Source organism: Melospiza melodia, chromosome 23 (assembly GCF_035770615.1).
Source record: "Melospiza melodia melodia isolate bMelMel2 chromosome 23, bMelMel2.pri, whole genome shotgun sequence".
In the NCBI taxonomy this organism is placed as follows: Eukaryota; Metazoa; Chordata; class Aves; order Passeriformes; family Passerellidae; genus Melospiza; species Melospiza melodia.
This window is the reverse complement of record NC_086216.1, coordinates 8,271,930-8,289,053: the sequence shown is the minus strand read 5'-3', so window position 1 is coordinate 8,289,053 and position 17,124 is coordinate 8,271,930. Positions and strand designations below refer to the sequence as shown.

The following is a 17,124-nucleotide window of genomic DNA, read 5'->3' as shown; positions in this document are numbered from 1 at the left end:
TATATTTATATTATATATATATATAATTTATATTATATATATTATATTTATGAATTATATATTTTTCATACTTTATTGGGCTGCTTTCCTAATGCAAAGAAGACCTAATTCATGAATTATTGCAGTGAGCAGGGAGCAGTGCAGGTGTTCTGGGGCTGATGCCCAAAAATGAGGGGTTTATCTGCACTTTTAACTGGAGATGGAATTCAGAGTCAGCTGCCAGACTGGGGAGGGGGCTGCACGTGGAAGTAATTGGGGAATTTTGAAAAACTATTGAGTAGTGAATCTGCCATATCTATTTTAAGGTTGCTATAAGAGTATTTCCTGTAATTAGCAGACTCATCTAATTCTAATAAAGAATTTTAGTGACAAGAAATGTATGAAATGTCTAGTTGAATCCAATCTTTAGTGTAATCTGGTACTTCTGAGACATTTCTTTATGGCCATGAACTGGCTTCATTTCCTGTGTGTGAACCCAGAGCAGTGGGTGAGCAAGCAATAAAATCAAGATACAGAACAAATACTTGACTTCAAAGGATTCAAAGACTCAATTAAAGCAAAATTGGAGCTTTTAGCAACAAAGACTCATTTTTTTTGACCATCAAGTGCTGTCCTGCCCTGCCTGAGTTGGCTGTCTCAGGTGTGGGTGTCCAGCACTGAGTGTCCATCCAGGGAAATTGGGTAATTCCCGCACAGATTTGGGTAATTCACCCCAAAATGCCATTTCCCAGTCCTGGGAGGCCCAGCTGAGTGTCCTGCTGTCCTGCAGGCTGCTGGAGCACTGCAGGAAGCACAAGTACCTGGCAGCCCCAGGAGAGGTGTTTGCCCTGCTGGTCAGCAGCCTCCTGGAGAACCTGCTGGACTACAGGACCATCATGCACGATGAGAGCAAGGAGAACCGCATGAGCTGCACCGTCAACGTGCTGGTACGGCTGGGGGCATGGCACTCATCACCTGGGCTGGGGGCATGGCACTCATCACCTGGGCTGGGGACATGGCCCTGGCACTCACTCATCACCTGGGCTGGGGACATGGCCCTGGCACTCATCACCTGGGCTGGGGACATGGCCCTGGCACTCATCACCTGGGCTGGGGACATGGCCCTGGCACTCACTCATCACCTGGGCTGGGGACATGGCCCTGGCACCCATCACCTGGGCTGGGGACATGGCCCTGGCACTCATCACCTGGGCTGGGGACATGGCCCTTGGACCCCTCTCCCAGGCTGGGGACCTCTCCCCTGGGCTTTGGGAACATCACCTGGGCTTGGAACACCTCCCTGGGCTGGAAACCCCTCTCCCAGGCTGGGGACCTGTCCCCTGGGCTTTGGGCACCTACCCTGGGCTGGGGACAGGTTTCCTGAGCTGGGGACACCTGCCCTGCGCTGGGGACACCTCCCTGGGCTGGGGACACCTGCCCTGCGCTGGGGACACCTCCCTGGGCTAGGGACACCTCCTCTGGGCTAGGGACACCTCCCTGGGCTGGGGACATCTCCTCTGGGCTGGGGACACCTCCTCTGGGCTGGGGACACCTCCCTGGGCTGGGGACACCTCCCTGGGCTGGGGATCCCTACCCAGGCTGGAGACAGCTTCCCTGGACTAGGGACACCTCCCCTGGGCAAGGGACTCATCACCTGTGCTGGGGATGCCTCCCCGAGCTTTGGGTGTCTCCCCCAGGCTGGAGCTCATCCCCTGGGCTTTGGGCACCTCCCCTGGGCTTTTCTAGACCCCCCTGGAATTATTTTTAATCAAGGGAAGGATTTTAATGAATTCCTCATGCCATTTTTGGTTAATGTTGTGCTCAAGTCAGGCTCTGGAGCCATAAGCACAGAAAGATGGAGAGTCCAGAATCAAGGCCTTGGCTGATCCTTCCAGTCTGTGCCCTGGAGCACAGGCAGAGGAGGTGCCTGGCTGATGGCTGGGATCCCTGCTCCCCTGCAAAGAGCCTGTGTCCCTTCAGACAAGTGATTTCTCTGATTTGTCCCCTTTTGGAGGTGCTGGTGCCCCTCTGGTATGAAGGGATGGTCCCAGGGCTGAGCAGCCAGAATGAGCAAATATCCCTGAAATGCCTAAAACTGCTGCTCGGGTTACTTGTGTGGAGATGATTCTGCAAATCTGGGCTGCTCTGCATTGCCAGTGTTTGACTTTTCTCTTGTTGGCAGAATTTCTACAAGGAGAAGAAGCGAGAGGACATTTACATCAGGTAGGCTGTGTCCTGCACAAGCCCTTGTTCCCCTGCAGCTCCCTTGGACACAGGAGTCCTTCACAGCAGGGAATTGTTTTGTTTTGTTTTGCTTTGCCCAGGTATCTGTACAAGCTCAGGGACCTGCACACAGACTGTGAGAACTTCACAGAGGCTGCCTACACCCTGCTCCTGCACGCTGAGCTGCTCCAGGTATGCCAGGCTTGGGGTTTGGTGAGGCACAGCCTGCTCAGAACAACCAAAGCACTTTGTTTTCTGATTTAATGGGACTTTGAATCATGTAGGTACCAGTGGTCATTGAGGGCTTCACACAGATTCCACAGCAAAACTTGGGGTTTGGTGAGGCACAAACTGCTCAGAACAACCAAAGCACTTTGGTTCTGGTTTTAATGGGACTTTCAATCATGTATGTACCAGTGGTCATTGAGGGGCTTCACAAGCTTGCAGATTACACAGCAATGGAATATGATATATATAAAATTATTACTATGATATATATAAAATTATATAGTTATATATATAATGATATATTGTTATAAATAATCATATATTATATGCATAAATAATAATTGTATATTATAATATATATTAATTTTATATATAATTATATTTATATTTATATTTATAAATATAAATATATATTGTTATATTATACATATAATATAATTATTATTAAATATTATATATTATATATTATATATTATATATTATATATTATATATTATATATTATATATTATATATTATATATTATATATTATATATTATATTTATATAATTATATTTTTATATATTTATATAAAATATATGTAAAATAAAAATAAGTGATTTAATTAAATAATAATGAAAGAAAAATCATGATTAGCATCATTATTAGCATCCTCCTGCTGCAGTGAGCTGGGAGAGAATGTCTCAGGTTTATGTCCCTGCCAAACTTCCTTTGCCTCCAGGAGGGGTTTGTTTTGAGTCAGCCTGTCAGCATTTCTCTGGAAGTGTTGCAGTTGTTTCAGCTTTGCCTTTTTTCCTGTCCCAGTGGTCAGAGAAGCCCTGTGCCCCTCACCTGCTGCAGAGGGACTCCTTCTGTGTGTACTCCCAGCAGGAGCTCAAGGAGAAACTCTACCAGGAGATCATCTCCTTCTTCGACAGGGGCAAGGTGAGTGTTCACCCTGATCCTGCAGCAAACCCTGCCCTGGCAGATTCCCTTTGGTGTGGATTTAGGACTTCCTTACTGGTCAGTTCTTGCCTCAGTGCTTGGGGCAGGCTGGGGTTGGTTAAAAGGTAAAAGCAGATGTGGTTCCACACCAGGTTGGGCTTTTGGGACTGCCATCAGTCCCCCAACACTGCCATCAGCAGGGCACCTGCTTGTCTGGAGACATTTAAACCCTATTTCTGTGTTGGCCAAAGAGTGTCTGGAGGGTGAAGCTGTTCAAGGTTCTGGGTGGATGGCAGCAGGGCAGGTGTTTCCCTTCCTTCCCCTGGGAGGGCTCCTGTCAGGTTTGGGGCTTGCAGGGAGAGAGGTTCCCTGGCTGCTGCACCTTGGAGAGAGGGTTCTGCCAGGGCTGAATGGCTTTGAGCTGAAATAAGGGAATTTAGATGGAATTTGGGACAGAATTCCTCCCTGGGAGGGGCTGGGATGGAATTCCCAGGGAGCTGTGGCTGCCCCTCGGTCCCTGGCTGTGCCCAAGCCAGGCTGGAGCCCCCTGGGACAGTGGAGGTGTCCCTGCCCTGGCAGGGGTGGCACTGGGCTTTGTGGTCCCTTTCCACCCAAATTCCATGATCCCATGATGAGACAAACCCCAGGAGCCCCTGTCCCAGTGCTGCAGGAGGAGGAGACCCCCATGGCTTCTCCCTCTGCTGTTCAGACCTGTCCTTCCTCCTCCCAGTTTGTCCTGTCAGGATCTCAGTGGAGACCTGGCTTTGTAAATGACTCTCAGATCTCCAGATCACAAGATCTGTATGACTGTAATAACCCCTGCAAAACCAAAAATGCACAGAGGAGTCTGAGGGAAACCTGGCAGAGCATGAAAGTAGTGCCTGAATTAAAATCAGCTGCATTTTTGTTTACCTATCTGTGCTAATGAAGGCTTTTAACTGAGTCTTTCATGTTGCTTGTGCTCTTCTTCCCCCTGCTGCCCGTCCTCCCCCTCGTGGAGATGTGGGAAAAAGCCATTCAGCTGAGCAAGGAGCTGGCTGACATGTATGAGAACAAGGTCTTTGACTACGAGGGACTTGGCAATCTCCTGGTGAGGCTTTTCCCTCCCTGTCCAGCAGGCTGCTGACTGCTTCACTTAATACTGTTCAAGCAGGATAAGCCTAAAATAAATGTATGTTAAAGACAAACAAACCAACTTAACCCCGTGGCTTTGTAAAGGTTAGTAGTAGAATAAATATTTGCATAGCGTCTTTTCACCTCCTAATTAGCATGATAACACCATGTGCAGATGTTTAGAATTCTTGGTCTTAAGCAAATGAAGTAACAAGCAGAGTCTATTTTCAGGCTCCATAAATCTCATCACCTTGTTGTTTCTGTGGTGAAAGTGCTGGGCATGAACACAGAGCTAGAGAATTCTCTTGGCTCAGAATTCTGCTTTCTAGTGGTTAAGGATGGAACCAGATGGTCTTTATGTTCTTTCACAGCAGAATCATCTGCCCAGTTTTATTTCTGCCAGTTCTCTGACATTTGTCACCATTTGTGTCTTCTCCCTTGCAGAATATATTTGTATTTCATTTGTTTTCCCACAGTGAAGGATTTTAAATCTCCTTCTGGAATCCTAAAGCCATGGCATTGTTCTCATGTCTGCAGAGCAGGAAATGAAGTTGGTTCTGGCCCAGACAAAGCAAATATTTAATCAAGTAAATGGATAAGGATGAGAGACTGCATCAAAAAGCAGTTGTGGAGTGTGTTCTGAGGGCAGAGATCAGGAATTGTCCCTGGGAATGTGTCCTGCAGCATTCCAAAGTGAAAGTGTGCTGCTGTTTTCTTTTGCAGAAAAAAAGAGCCACTTTTTATGAGAACATCATGAAGGCCATGAGACCTCAGCCTGAGTACTTTGCTGTTGGCTACTATGGACAGGGTTTTCCCTCTTTCCTCAGGGTAAGGATCCTTCTCCACTCAACTTCTGCACTGCTGGAGACCCTGAAAGTCACAACTTCTGCAGAGCTCCCACGAAAATTGGGTGCCAAACTCCTTTTCCTTTCAGTGGCACTGACAGCTCTAAATCCCAGGAGTGTCTAAAAAGAGTCAAGTCAGAGATGAAATTTTGTGTGTTACCAGCTCAGGTGGGGTCTGGGTGTTACAATAGGATTTTTAGTTGATTGATAAGTTCTTCTATGGATTTAAGCAGAATTCACCTTTTGTGTTTGTGCTCCCAATGTGATTGTTGCTGTTAGGCAATGTTCAGCCTGTAAAGAATTTATCCCATTGCTTTTCAGCCTCAATCAGCCAAATTTTCAGGACAGGGATTATTTCAGTGGTCAGGGAGAGTTTGTCCCACACAGAATTCAAGTGCAAAGGTGCTTCTTATTCCAGCTGCTGAGCACTGCTGGATCTGTGTGGAGAACAGGAGTGACTCAGATCCAGGGTCAGCAAGGCTGAGAATATTCCTGTTATTTAAAATTCAGGGCCATTTTACCTCCTCAGACTGGAGCTGTTTGAAGCTCTGGAAAGGAGGAAGTGAAGCCAAGCTCAAAAAAAGAGAAGAATGTAAATTTAGAACTGTGTGTGAAGAGATGGCATGGAGGGCTTCCAACTCCAGGCCATGTTTGGGCATCCATCCCCTCCTGAAACCACTGCCAGGTGACAATGACTGGCCATGCTCTGGTGTGGGTGTGTGGGACAGACCTGCCAGGGGTGACATTGTGAGGGGTGATGGCCAGGAATGAGGCTGAGGTGAAACTGCCACCCAGGGACATCCCTCAGGGAACTGACAGCAGGGCCCTATAATGAATAATTTCCTGGCACATTTATTCTGTTACAAAAATCAGCTCCTGGCTGAGATCCCTGTGCTGAAGCTGGGAGTGCTGGGAGGAGTGAGCAGGGCAGTGACTCTGGGATGTGTTTGTGTGGACAGCCCCACCTGTTTGCTCATTGCAGGTGGCTTTAAAAGCTCCTTTCCAGCCCTGTTTGATTATTCTCTGTGCAGCAATGGATTTTTTTAGACAAATCTGAGGTTCCCCTTGCCAGGCCTGGCTCCCAGGAGCTGCTGTGCCCTCATTTGTCACAGACATCTTTTATGAAAAATCTTTTCCTTAAGATTTTTCCTCCTGAGAAGCTGAGAGGCCTCAGGAACAAAATCTAAACAATGGTTATCTGCTGCTGTGGAATGCAACAGGAGGATTTTTCCTCCTTAAGGAAAAATCTTTTCCTTAAGATTTTTCCTCCTGAGAGGCCTCAGGAACAAAATGTAAACAATGGTTATCTGCTGCTGTGGGGTGCACCAGGTGGATCTTTGATTAGCCCATGTTAGATGTTTCTAATTAATAGCCAGTCACAGCCCAGCTAGCTCAGACAGAGAGTCTGAGACAGCTGGCTTTGTTATCATTCCTTCCTATTCTATTCTAAGCCAGCCTTCTGATGAAATCCTTTCTTCTGTTATTTTAGTACAGTTTTAATATGATATATATCATAATATAATAAATCAACCCTGCTGAAACATAGAGTCAGATCCTCGTCTCTTCCCTCATCCCAAAACCCCTGTGAACACTCACACTCATTTCAACCTGTGTTCCTTCCCTCACCTCTTCTGTCCAGCTGGGATCTTGCCTTCCCATAAACCAGCTCTGGGGGGGTTTGGGGAGCTCTGTCCCTCTGCTTTGCTGAGTTTTAATTCCCTTTTTCTCCTCCTGCCCCCAGAACAAGATTTTCATCTACCGTGGCAAGGAGTACGAGCGCAGGGAGGATTTCAACCTGAAGCTGCTGACCCAGTTCCCCAATGCTGAGAAGATGACCAGCACAGCCCCTCCAGCAGAGGAGATCAAGGCTTCCCCCAAACAGTGTATCTTTTGGGTTTGGGGCATCTTGGCGCAGCCAGAGCTCCCTGTTCCCTCCAGCAGTGATGGGAATGAGGGGGTTCCTGCTCCTGGGGATGTGGGGGCAGGCACTGGGCATAAAAATGTGAAAATGGGGCTATCCAGAGCTGTAAGGGTGGGTTTAACAAACAAGTTGCTGTCAGGGTGAGGAGCACACTGCAGGGAGGGTTTCCTGTGTTTCACTCAGGGGCTGCTGGCTGCTCTGGCCATGGTGGGACCAGTTGGGTATTTCTGGGTGAGAGATGGGAAATGCAGGATGTGCAAAGTGAAGGGTACTCCCTTCTTCCTTGCAGTCCTTTAGCATTTATGAAGTGCTGGGGTTTGTGTGTTTTTCCCCTTTGTAAGAAGTGTGAAGGGATTATGTCACTAAAAGTTTTTGGGGGCAGAGCCCTTACTATTTTTAATTCTTATTTTTCCCCTTGCTGGTGGGACTCCAGGCTGTGTCCCAAGCTCCCCACCAGGCTCAAGATGCTCTGAATTGGGAGTGTGAGCCAGTGGAGATGCTCCAGATTGCTGCCAGTGACTTCAGTCAGTGGCTCCTGGAGGATGCACGCCAGGAAAACCAAATCCTGGGCTTCCAGCCTGTGCTCAGCAGGCCAGGCTGGAGAATCTGAAGGTCCATTTTGGCCCTCAAACCCTGTGCACAGAGGCCCAGGCCAGGCAGTGACAGCAGATGCTTCCTGTGCAATCCTCCTGCCAAGCACTGAATCCACAGAGGAAATTAAAATCCATTCAAGATCAAGTTTGGTATCAAAAATGCCTCTTCTGTTGCTGCTTTGTTTCAGCTGCTTCCTCTGCATCTGTTTGTGTTTGTGCTGATGTTCCTGGCTGGGGATGAAGCTGAGCTGCAGAGTTTGGAGGCAGATCTGAGCCCTCCCCAGGGTTTGGGGGTGTTGGGTTCCGGGGCTCTGGCACAGCCCTGGGATGAAGGGAGCAGCTGCAGGGCTTGGATGTGGGACAGATCTCCCTGCACTCCCACAGACACCTCCTGACACCAGCAGTGCCCAGACCTCTGTTGTCTTAGGCAGACCTTGCTGCTCCTGGGGCTGCTTTTGCTTTCAGGCTCCTTTAACCTCCTTTGCCTCAGGCTCTTTTTTATTTCTTTAGGCTGTTTTTGCTCTTTTATGACAAAACACCTCCTTCTTCTTTTGGTAGGGATGTGCTGGGGCCACCAGGTGAGCTGTGCTGAGCCTCAGGGTTCTCTGCAGCCCAGAGCAGCCCAGGGAGCTGAGCAGGGCTCAGGCCAGGCTCAGGAGCTCTGCTGGGACACACAGCCCATCAGCTGGGCTCAGGAGCTCTGCTGGGACACACAGCTCACCAGCTGGGCTCAGGAGCTCTGCTGGGACACACAGCCCATCAGCTGGGCTCAGGAACTCTGCTGGGACACACTGCTCAGGGGCTCTGCTGGGACACACAGCTCACCAGCTGGGCTCAGGAGCTCTGCTGGGACACACAGCTCACCAGCTGGGCTCTGCTGGGACACACAGCCCATCAGCTGGGCTCTGCTGGGACACACAGCTCACCAGCTGGGCTCAGGGGCTCTGCTGGGACACACAGCTCACCAGCTGGGCTCAGGAACTCTGCTGGGACACACAGCTCACCAGCTGGGCTCAGGAACTCTGCTGGGACACACAGCTCACCAGCTGGGCTCAGGAACTCTGCTGGGACACACAGCTCACCAGCTGGGCTCAGGAACTCTGCTGGGACACACAGCTCACCAGCTGGGCTCTGCTGGGACACACAGCTCACCAGCTGGGCTCAGGGGCTCTGCTGGGACACACAGCTCACCAGCTGGGCTCTGCTGGGACACACAGCTCACCAGCTGGGCTCTGCTGGGACACACAGCTCACCAGCTGGGCTCAGGAGCTCTGCTCAGACACACAGCTCACCAGCTGGGCTCAGGAGCTCTGCTGGGACACACAGCTCACCAGCTGGGCTCAGAGCCCCAGCCAGCCTGGCTCTGTGCTCCTGGGCTCAGCTCTGCCTGTGGCTCCTCACCCAGGCAGGGTGCCTTTGCTCTGCCTCTCAGAATGCCCTTCAGAGCTGCCTCAGTGGGTTGAAGGATGTGTGGGGCTGCCTTCACCCCCCACTGGAACACTGCTGGAATCTGGGTCTCCTCCAGCCAGGTCTCAGAAGCTCCTGGAGATCTGTTTCACACCCAGGATAGCTCAGCTGCCTCAGAAGGCATAAAATCAGCAGGATGGCTTCTGTGGCAGTGTTGGAAACAAAAAGGTTTTAATAAAATGCAAAATAACAAAACTCTTTATAGAGAAAAACCGAGCCAGGTGCAAGAGGTTCTTGCCCCTGGTAAAACACCTCACAAAAGTGATTAGTTCCTTTGTTCTCTTTTTTTTCTTGTAAATTGCTTAGGTGGGACTTTTTAGCTCTTTTCCAATTGGCTATCCTTAAGTTTGAGGTGAAGTCCCCCAAGTCCTATGAAGTGTCTTTTTGGCTAACTGAGAAGAGAAATTTTTAGGCTTATTTCCATTTTAAAGGAACAAAAGATAATTTTGTCACTCTGTCAACAAGCAGCACATTCCTATACACTGCCACTTCAGACAGCAGGGATTCACAGAAGCCATCTCCTCATGGGGCCAGGTTGGCTAAGCCTTGCTTTTCCAGCCAGCTCTTTGCTCCTGTAAAGCCCCAGCACAGTCCTCAAAGCAGAATTTTAGAGGAACATGATAGGCTGTTGTGCTTGGGGATACAATTACTAACATCTCTTTGGTGTCTGTCATTATTCCCAGGTACAAAAGCTGAGTGTGAAGCCATTCCTTTGTTCAGTTGGCTTCGTGAATCTAAAAGGTGGGAGGGAAGGAGCAGCAGCCTCTGATAAATAACTGTGGGGTGAGAGAAGAGCCAGATGCAGCCACAGAACCTCTGCAGAGCCCTGCTGCCCTTTTCTTGTCTCCCAAAGGAGAAATCAGTGGTGCCAAGGACCCCCAAGCATTTTCAGGGAATTTCAGTACCTGGAAGTGTCCAAGGCCAGGCTGGAGCACCCTGGGGCAGTGGGAGGTGGCCCTGTCCATGGCAGGGGTGGCACTGCATCAATCTCAAGGTCCTTTCCAACCCAAACCATTCTGGGATTATTATTTGTAAAGTCCTTTTCCTTTTCAGTTTTTAATTCACAAGGAACCTACAAACAGCAAGATGCAAGATAATGCCTGTGATTTGTGATGAATTAGTCAGGTTTGAAGAAAAATCCTTAATGAGAGCACAGTGATTTGTGGAAAAGTCTGACAATGGAAACAGGAAGGGTTTTTCTCTCCCTCTGCTGTTTTCCCAAAAGGGTTCCTGGTTTTTCATCCTTAACCAGAGCTGCTCAGATGTGCAGTGCTTCATTGTGAAGCCTGTGATGAACCTGCCACCTAATTACAAAGACAAACCTGTTCCTGAACAGATCTTAAAGTAATTTATTTTTCTTTTCCCTCAACATTTTGTGTGTGTTTTCCCCACTAACTTGGGCACAAGGTGCTGTGCCTTGGTATTTTGTGTCAATTGTGTAAATTCCTCCCCACAAAGTGTGAGGAAACACTTGAACATTTGAGTGAGGAGGATGGGAGTGAGGAAATCACCTTTTTACTCTGCTTCTTCCCAGCTACTACAGAGCCAACGAGGTGCAGCAGTTCACTCACTCCAGACCTGTCAGGAAAGGAGAGAAGGACCCAGACAATGAGTTTGCTGTGAGTCCCTTGCCTTTGGTTTGGTTTCTTGGTGGCATTTGGACCAAATTGTCACCTTTTCCCTCTCCCTGTGGCCAGAGAGGTTGGGAATGATAAAGCAGGAGCCACAAAGGGCATTGTGAAGCTGGGGGAGATGTCAGGGGGCTCCACAGCTGGAGTTTGGGCATTCAGCATCCTCAGAATCTATAAATTGGTGCTGTGAGCGCCCAGGCTCAGCAGAGCCCAGCGTGGGGCTCTGTCCCAGTGAGAGGAGGTGGGCATGGCTGAGGGGAGGTGGGGATGTGGGGATGGCTGAGGGGAGGTGGGGAGGTGGGCATGGCTCTGAGGAGCTGGGAATGGCCGTGGGGAGCTGGGAATGGCTCTGAGGAGCTGGGAATGGCCGTGGGGAGCTGGGAATGGCTGAGGGGAGGTGGGCATGGCCGTAGGGAGAGGTGGTAATGGCCATGGGGAGGTGGAAATGTGGCCATGGCCTGGGGAGATGTGGGCATGGCTGTAGGGTGAGGTAGGAATGGCCGTGGGGAGGTGGGAATAGCTGTGAGGAGGTTGGAATGGCCATGGCTGTGGGGAGGTGGGCATGGCCATGGGGAGGTGGGAATGGCCGTGGGGAGCTGGGAATTGCTGTGGGGAGCTGGGAATGGCTCTGGGGAGGTGGCCATGGCCTTGAGGAGGTGGGAATGGCCGTGGGGAGAGGTGGGAATGGCCGTGGGGAGAGGGAAATGTGGCCATGGCCTGGGGAGATGGGCATGTGGGGATGTGGGCATGGCCATGGGAAGGTGGGGATGGCTGAGGGGAGGTGGGCATGTGGGCATGGCTGTGGGGAGGTGGGAATGGCTGTGGGGAGGTGGGAATGGCCGTGGGGAGGTGGGAATGGCTGTGGGGAGGTTGGAATGGCTGTGGGGCCATGGCCATGGCTGTAGGGAGCTGAGAATGGCTGTGGGGAGGTGGGAATGGCTGTGGGGAGGTGGGCATGTGGGAATGGCTGTGGGCATGTGGGAATGGCCGTGGGGAGGTGGAATGGCTGTGGGGAGGTTGGAATGGCTGTGGGGAGCTGGGAATGGCTGTGGGGAGGTGGGCATGTGGGAATGGCTGTGGGCATGTGGGAATGGCCGTGGGGAGGTGGAATGGCTGTGGGCATGTGGGAATGGCTGTGGGGAGGTTGGAATGGCTGTGGGGAGGTTGGAATGGCTGTGGGGAGGTGGGAATGGCCGTGGGGAGGTGGGCATGTGGGAATGGCTGTGGGGAGCTGGGAATGGCTGTAGGGAGGTTGGAATGGCTGTGGGGAGGTGGGAATGGCTGTGGGGAGGTGGGAATGGCTGTAGGGAGGTTGGAATGGCTGTGGGGAGGTGGGAATGGCTGTGGGGAGCTGGGCATGGCTGTAGGGAGGTTGGAATGGCTGTGGGGAGGTGGGAATGGCTGTGGGGAGGTTGGAATGGCTGTGGGGAGCTGGGCATGGCTGTAGGGAGGTTGGAATGGCTGTGGGGAGGTGGGAATGGCTGTGGGGAGGTTGGAATGGCTGTGGGGCCATGACCATGGCTGTAGGGAGCTGGGAATGGCTGTGGAGCTCTGCCAGCTCCTTCTGGAAGCCTCACTCCACGCAGGAGAGAGTTCAGTATCAAGGCCAATATTTGCCTTACACCTCAGATATCTTTTTTTTCCTTCTCTACCCAGAACATGTGGATAGAGAGGACAACCTACACGACAGCTTATTCCTTTCCAGGCATCCTCAAGTGGTTTGAGGTCAAACAGGTCACAACGGTGAGTTCTCCATGGGGGCTGCATCTCCTCCTCCTCAGTCCCTCATGGAATAAAGCCTTGAGCACTTGGGAGTGCCACTCCTTCCACTGCTGCATGTGGCACACATAAAAGCAAATTATTTAATTGCTTACTCAGGGGAGAGGAATGAATCACAGAGCATGGAATCCCAGGATGGTCTGGGTTAGGATTTACTTAAAATCATCCAGTGTCACCCTCTGCCATGGCAGGGACACCTCCCACTGTCCCAGGCTGCTCCTTGGACACTTCCAGGGATCCTGGGGCAGCCACAGCTCCCTGGGAATTCCTTCCTTGGGAATTCCCTCCCAGCTCCTCCCCACCCTCACAGGGAGGAATTTCTCCCTAAAAACTGCATGAAGGTTGGAAAGGTTTATCGTGTGGCTCTAAAGCAAGTTCACTCTGTTTCCTGTGTCCCTCAGGAGGAGATCAGCCCCCTGGAGAATGCCATAGAAACCATGGAGCTGACCAATGAGAGGATCACCAACGTGGTGCAGCAGCAGGGCTGGGACCGCAGCCTGCCCGTGCACCCCCTGTCCATGCTGCTCAGTGGCATCGTGGACCCCGCCGTCATGGGGGGCTACACCAACTATGAGAAGGTCCTGCCACATCCATGCAGCCCCTCTGCAGGGCTGGGACACCTGGGGGTGCTCACCTGGAGCAGGGAAAGCTCCAGAGAGAGCTCAGAGCCCCTTCCAGGGCCTGAAGGGGCTCCAGGAGAGCTGGAGAGGGGACAAGGATGGAGGGACAGGACACAGGGAATGGCTCCCACTGCCAGAGGGCTGGGATGGATGGGATACTGGGAATTGGGAATTCCTGGCTGGGAGAGTGGGGAGGGGCTGGGATGGAATTGCCAGGGAGCTGGGGCTGCCCCTGGATCCCTGGCAGTGCCCAAGGCCAGGCTGGAGCACCCTGGGACAGTGGGAGCTGTCCCTGCCATGGCAGGGGTGGCACTGGGTGACTTTTAAGGTCCCTTCCCACACAAATCCTTTCAGAATTCCCTGGAGAGGGACTGGGGACAAGGATGGGGGGACAGGACACAGGGAATGGCTCCCACTGCCAGGGGGCAGGGATGGATGGGATGTTGGGCAGGAATTGTTCCCTGGGATGGAATTCCCAGAGCAGCTGGGGCTGCCCCTGGACCCCTGGCAGTGCCCAAGGCCAGGCTGGGCCCTGATCCCTGAAGTCCCTTCCAGCCCAAGCTCTGCAGGCTCTGGGAGCTGCCCCTGGGCCCCTGCAGTGTGCAAGGAGCTGGCAGGTCCTGTTCCATCTCCAGCTGTCCCAGCCCTGTGTGGGGCTCTGTGTGTGCAGAGCTCAGGCAGGAGCACAAAGAGCAGAGCTTTGCACTGACTGCAGGGTGGAAATGCTCAGCTTTAGTGCCCTCAGGGCAGGGTCCAGCTCCTCTGGGCCTCCTTTGCAGTGGGATGAGAACCTGCTCCTGCCCTGTGGGGCACAGAGGTGCTCAGGTAGCAGAGAAAAGCCCAGACCTGCCCTTTCTGCCCTGGATTAATGGGGAATGAGAAGGCTGAAGAGGCTTTCTCTTGCCAGCAGCCTCTGTGTCTTTGGAGTCTTGCAACAGAGCAAATGACTCAGGAAAAAAGCAGCATTTCCTGTGCAGGTTTACTCAGCTGACTTCACTTGAGCAGTGTAGGTTGTTCTTTTTTGTGATGTTTAACTTAAGCTGTTGATTCCCTCCACCTAATGATGAAATGCCCAGCACAGAATGCACTGCTTGTTTCCACAAAGGGGGTGGGATGTGGTAAAACACATTTAATTCTCCTCAGCTGTGTCCCAGCCCCATGAAATGAGGTGCACACGTTAATTGGGAGAGGGGCTGATTGATCTGGTCTGACTCTGCTGATTCCAGAAGAGTTTGGGTGCTTTGCCAGGCCTGAATTTGGCCCTGAACCCTCCCATTTTATGATTTGAGGTTGACATCAAGTTTAGAATTACAGAAGTGGGAAAGCAGTTAAAACTAGAAAACACAAAATCTCTGCAGCCACATCTGGAAATACTCATTTCTGGTTCATATTTTCCTATTTCAGCTGCAGATCAGTGCAGAACATTTGGCTTTTGTGGGCGGCTAAAATCTGAGTTTTAATTGTTTCATTATAGCCAAACCCAAAGTTGGGGTTTTTAAACATCTTTCCTCTTGCAATAATTAAGCACTTTCAAGGAAAATCCTCTGGGACCAGCCCAGCAGCCCTTTCCCAGGCTCACCTCCATCCTGTTCAGGATCAAACCCCCAGCCCTATAAACCTGTACCACAGTCCAGTCTAACAGAAGTAAAAAAAAAAAATACATTCAGAGGCTGAAATAGCTCAGAGAAACAAATGAAAAACTTATTAGGGGGTTTATCTAGGAAAAAAAATATTCTGAGCAGGAATTGGGATCCATTTTAATGGGATACATCATGGGAATTGGCACAAATTTCAGTTTTCAGTCCAGGAAAGTGGGTTTGTGTTTGTTCAACTTCAAACCAAGAGCAGCTTGTGCTGATTAAAGGTAAACCCAGGAGAAGTGGAGACTAAAGGTGCTTTGTTGAAGGGAGCTGGGAGCCCAAATCCCAGCATGGTCTTTATTTCTGCTGAATCTTTGTAACCAGCCCCAGGTGAAAACGAGGGGTTTGGGGGCTGAAATAAGGAAATTGCAGCAGGAGGTGCTGTGCTCTCCTTGGGGCAGCTGTGCTCTGGGGCACTGGCTGCTGGCAAAGAAAGAGGCTTTTTGAAGTCACAACTTGAGGTTTCGGGCCTGTCACTCCCATTTAAGTGAGAAGTAGAAGTGATGGAAGCTCAATTATTCAAATCAGTGCTGGTTTGTGAGAAGGGGATCAGGACTGAGCTCAGCCTGTCTGATGCACTAAGTGTTTTTCCACGTGTCTCACTAGAAAAAAACATTACTTTTTTAAAATTAAAAGTGAGGCTTGTTCTCTGTTCCTAACAAATAACCTTGGTTCTTTGTCCCTCGGCTTGGTGCCAGCACAATTTGGGTTTAATATGAGGAATAATGGCAGTGAATTGCTCTTAAAGGATCTTCCCCTCAGAGCTGCGTGAGGAGGAAGTGTGTGTGTCACCTGTGTCACCTTCTCCCTGTGCTTCCAGGCCTTCTTCACAGAGAAATATCTCCAAGAACATCCTGAAGATCAAGACAAAATTGAGCTGCTCAAGCAACAAATTGCAATACAGGTATGGAATTGGGAGAGGTGGAGGCACTGGTGGAGTGAGGGAATGGGGAACAAGGAATCCTGGAATGCTTTGTGTGGGCAGGGACCTTAAAGCCCATCCTGCCATGGGCAGGGACACCTCCCACCATCCCAGGCTGCTACAAATGCTGCTCCAAATCCCATCCAGCCTGGGGAAAATGTTGGTGTTTGTTCAACATCTGGAGCTGCAGCACTGAAGGTCCCTCCCTGGCAGCAGCTCAGCTCCCTTGCTGTGTCCCTGTTTATCTCCCCCTCTGCAAACACAAAACACATTGATTTAAATCCTTTAATTTAATCTGGGCTGCTGAACTCAGCCTCTGGGGAGCAGGAGGGCTGGTTGGTGCTCCTGCAGCTCATTCTGCTCCTGCCTCCCTGCCTCAGATGCCTCTCCTGGCAGAGGGGATCCGGATCCACGGCGAGAAGCTGACGGAGCAGCTGAAGCCGCTGCACGAGAGGCTCACAGCCTGCTTCAGGGAGCTCAGGAGGAAGGTGGAGAAGCAGTACGGGGTCATAACTCTGGTGAGGGAACCTGCTTCTTCCATGTTTTGCCCCAGAGGAACCAAAGTCCTCCTTTTCCACCCGTGAGTGCATGTGAGGTGGTGTCACAGAATCCCAGAATCATCAGGGTTGGGAAAGAGCTTTGAGACCTGGGAGTCCCAGCTGTGCCCAGTGCTCACCCTGTCCCCAGCCCAGAGCTCTGAGTGCCACCTCCAGGGATGGGCACTCCAACCCTCCCTGGGCAGTTCCAGTGCCTGACCCCCCTTTCCATGGGGAAATTCCTGCTGTGCCCACCCTGAGCTGCCCTGAGCCCCCTTTCCATGGGGAAATTCCTGCTGTGCCCACCCTGAGCCTGCCCTGAGCCCCCTTTCCATGGGGAAATTCCTGCTGTGCCCACCCTGAGCTGCCCTGGCCCAGCCTGAGGCCGTTCCCTCTGCTCCTGTCCCTGTGCCCTCCTGGCAGGAGCTGGGCAGAGCCACAAGGGCCCCCTGAGCCTCCTTTGCTCCAGGCTGAGCCCCTGCCCAGCTCCCTCAGCCTCTCCTGGAGCTCCAGCCCCTTCCCAGCTCTGTTCCCTTCCCTGGATTCAGCCCCAGCCCCTCCAGGTCCTTCCTGAACTGGGTGGGGCCCAGAACTGGACACAGCCCTCGAGGTGTGGCCTCCCCCATTGCCCAGGGGACAGTCCCTGCCCTGGGGACAGTCCCTGCCCTGCTCCTGCTGCCCACTCTGATCCCACCCAGGTGCC

General features: G+C 51.4%; 1 protein-coding gene across 2 annotated transcripts in view; it reads left to right on the top strand.

The window, feature by feature from the left end:
• Nucleotides 1-17,124, top strand: part of DOCK5 (dedicator of cytokinesis 5) — a 101,151-nt gene that overhangs the window by 67,812 nt on the left and 16,215 nt on the right. For both annotated transcript variants that reach the window (XM_063175418.1, XM_063175417.1), the window contains exons 35-47: nucleotides 770-926; nucleotides 2,162-2,202; nucleotides 2,304-2,394; nucleotides 3,235-3,354; nucleotides 4,355-4,444; nucleotides 5,191-5,295; nucleotides 7,054-7,195; nucleotides 10,556-10,637; nucleotides 10,828-10,912; nucleotides 12,581-12,667; nucleotides 13,105-13,281; nucleotides 15,784-15,867; nucleotides 16,266-16,403. In XM_063175418.1, coding sequence (XP_063031488.1) covers nucleotides 770-926; nucleotides 2,162-2,202; nucleotides 2,304-2,394; nucleotides 3,235-3,354; nucleotides 4,355-4,444; nucleotides 5,191-5,295; nucleotides 7,054-7,195; nucleotides 10,556-10,637; nucleotides 10,828-10,912; nucleotides 12,581-12,667; nucleotides 13,105-13,281; nucleotides 15,784-15,867; nucleotides 16,266-16,403 — 1,399 coding nt within the window. The remainder of the gene's footprint in view (nucleotides 1-769; nucleotides 927-2,161; nucleotides 2,203-2,303; nucleotides 2,395-3,234; nucleotides 3,355-4,354; nucleotides 4,445-5,190; nucleotides 5,296-7,053; nucleotides 7,196-10,555; nucleotides 10,638-10,827; nucleotides 10,913-12,580; nucleotides 12,668-13,104; nucleotides 13,282-15,783; nucleotides 15,868-16,265; nucleotides 16,404-17,124) is intronic.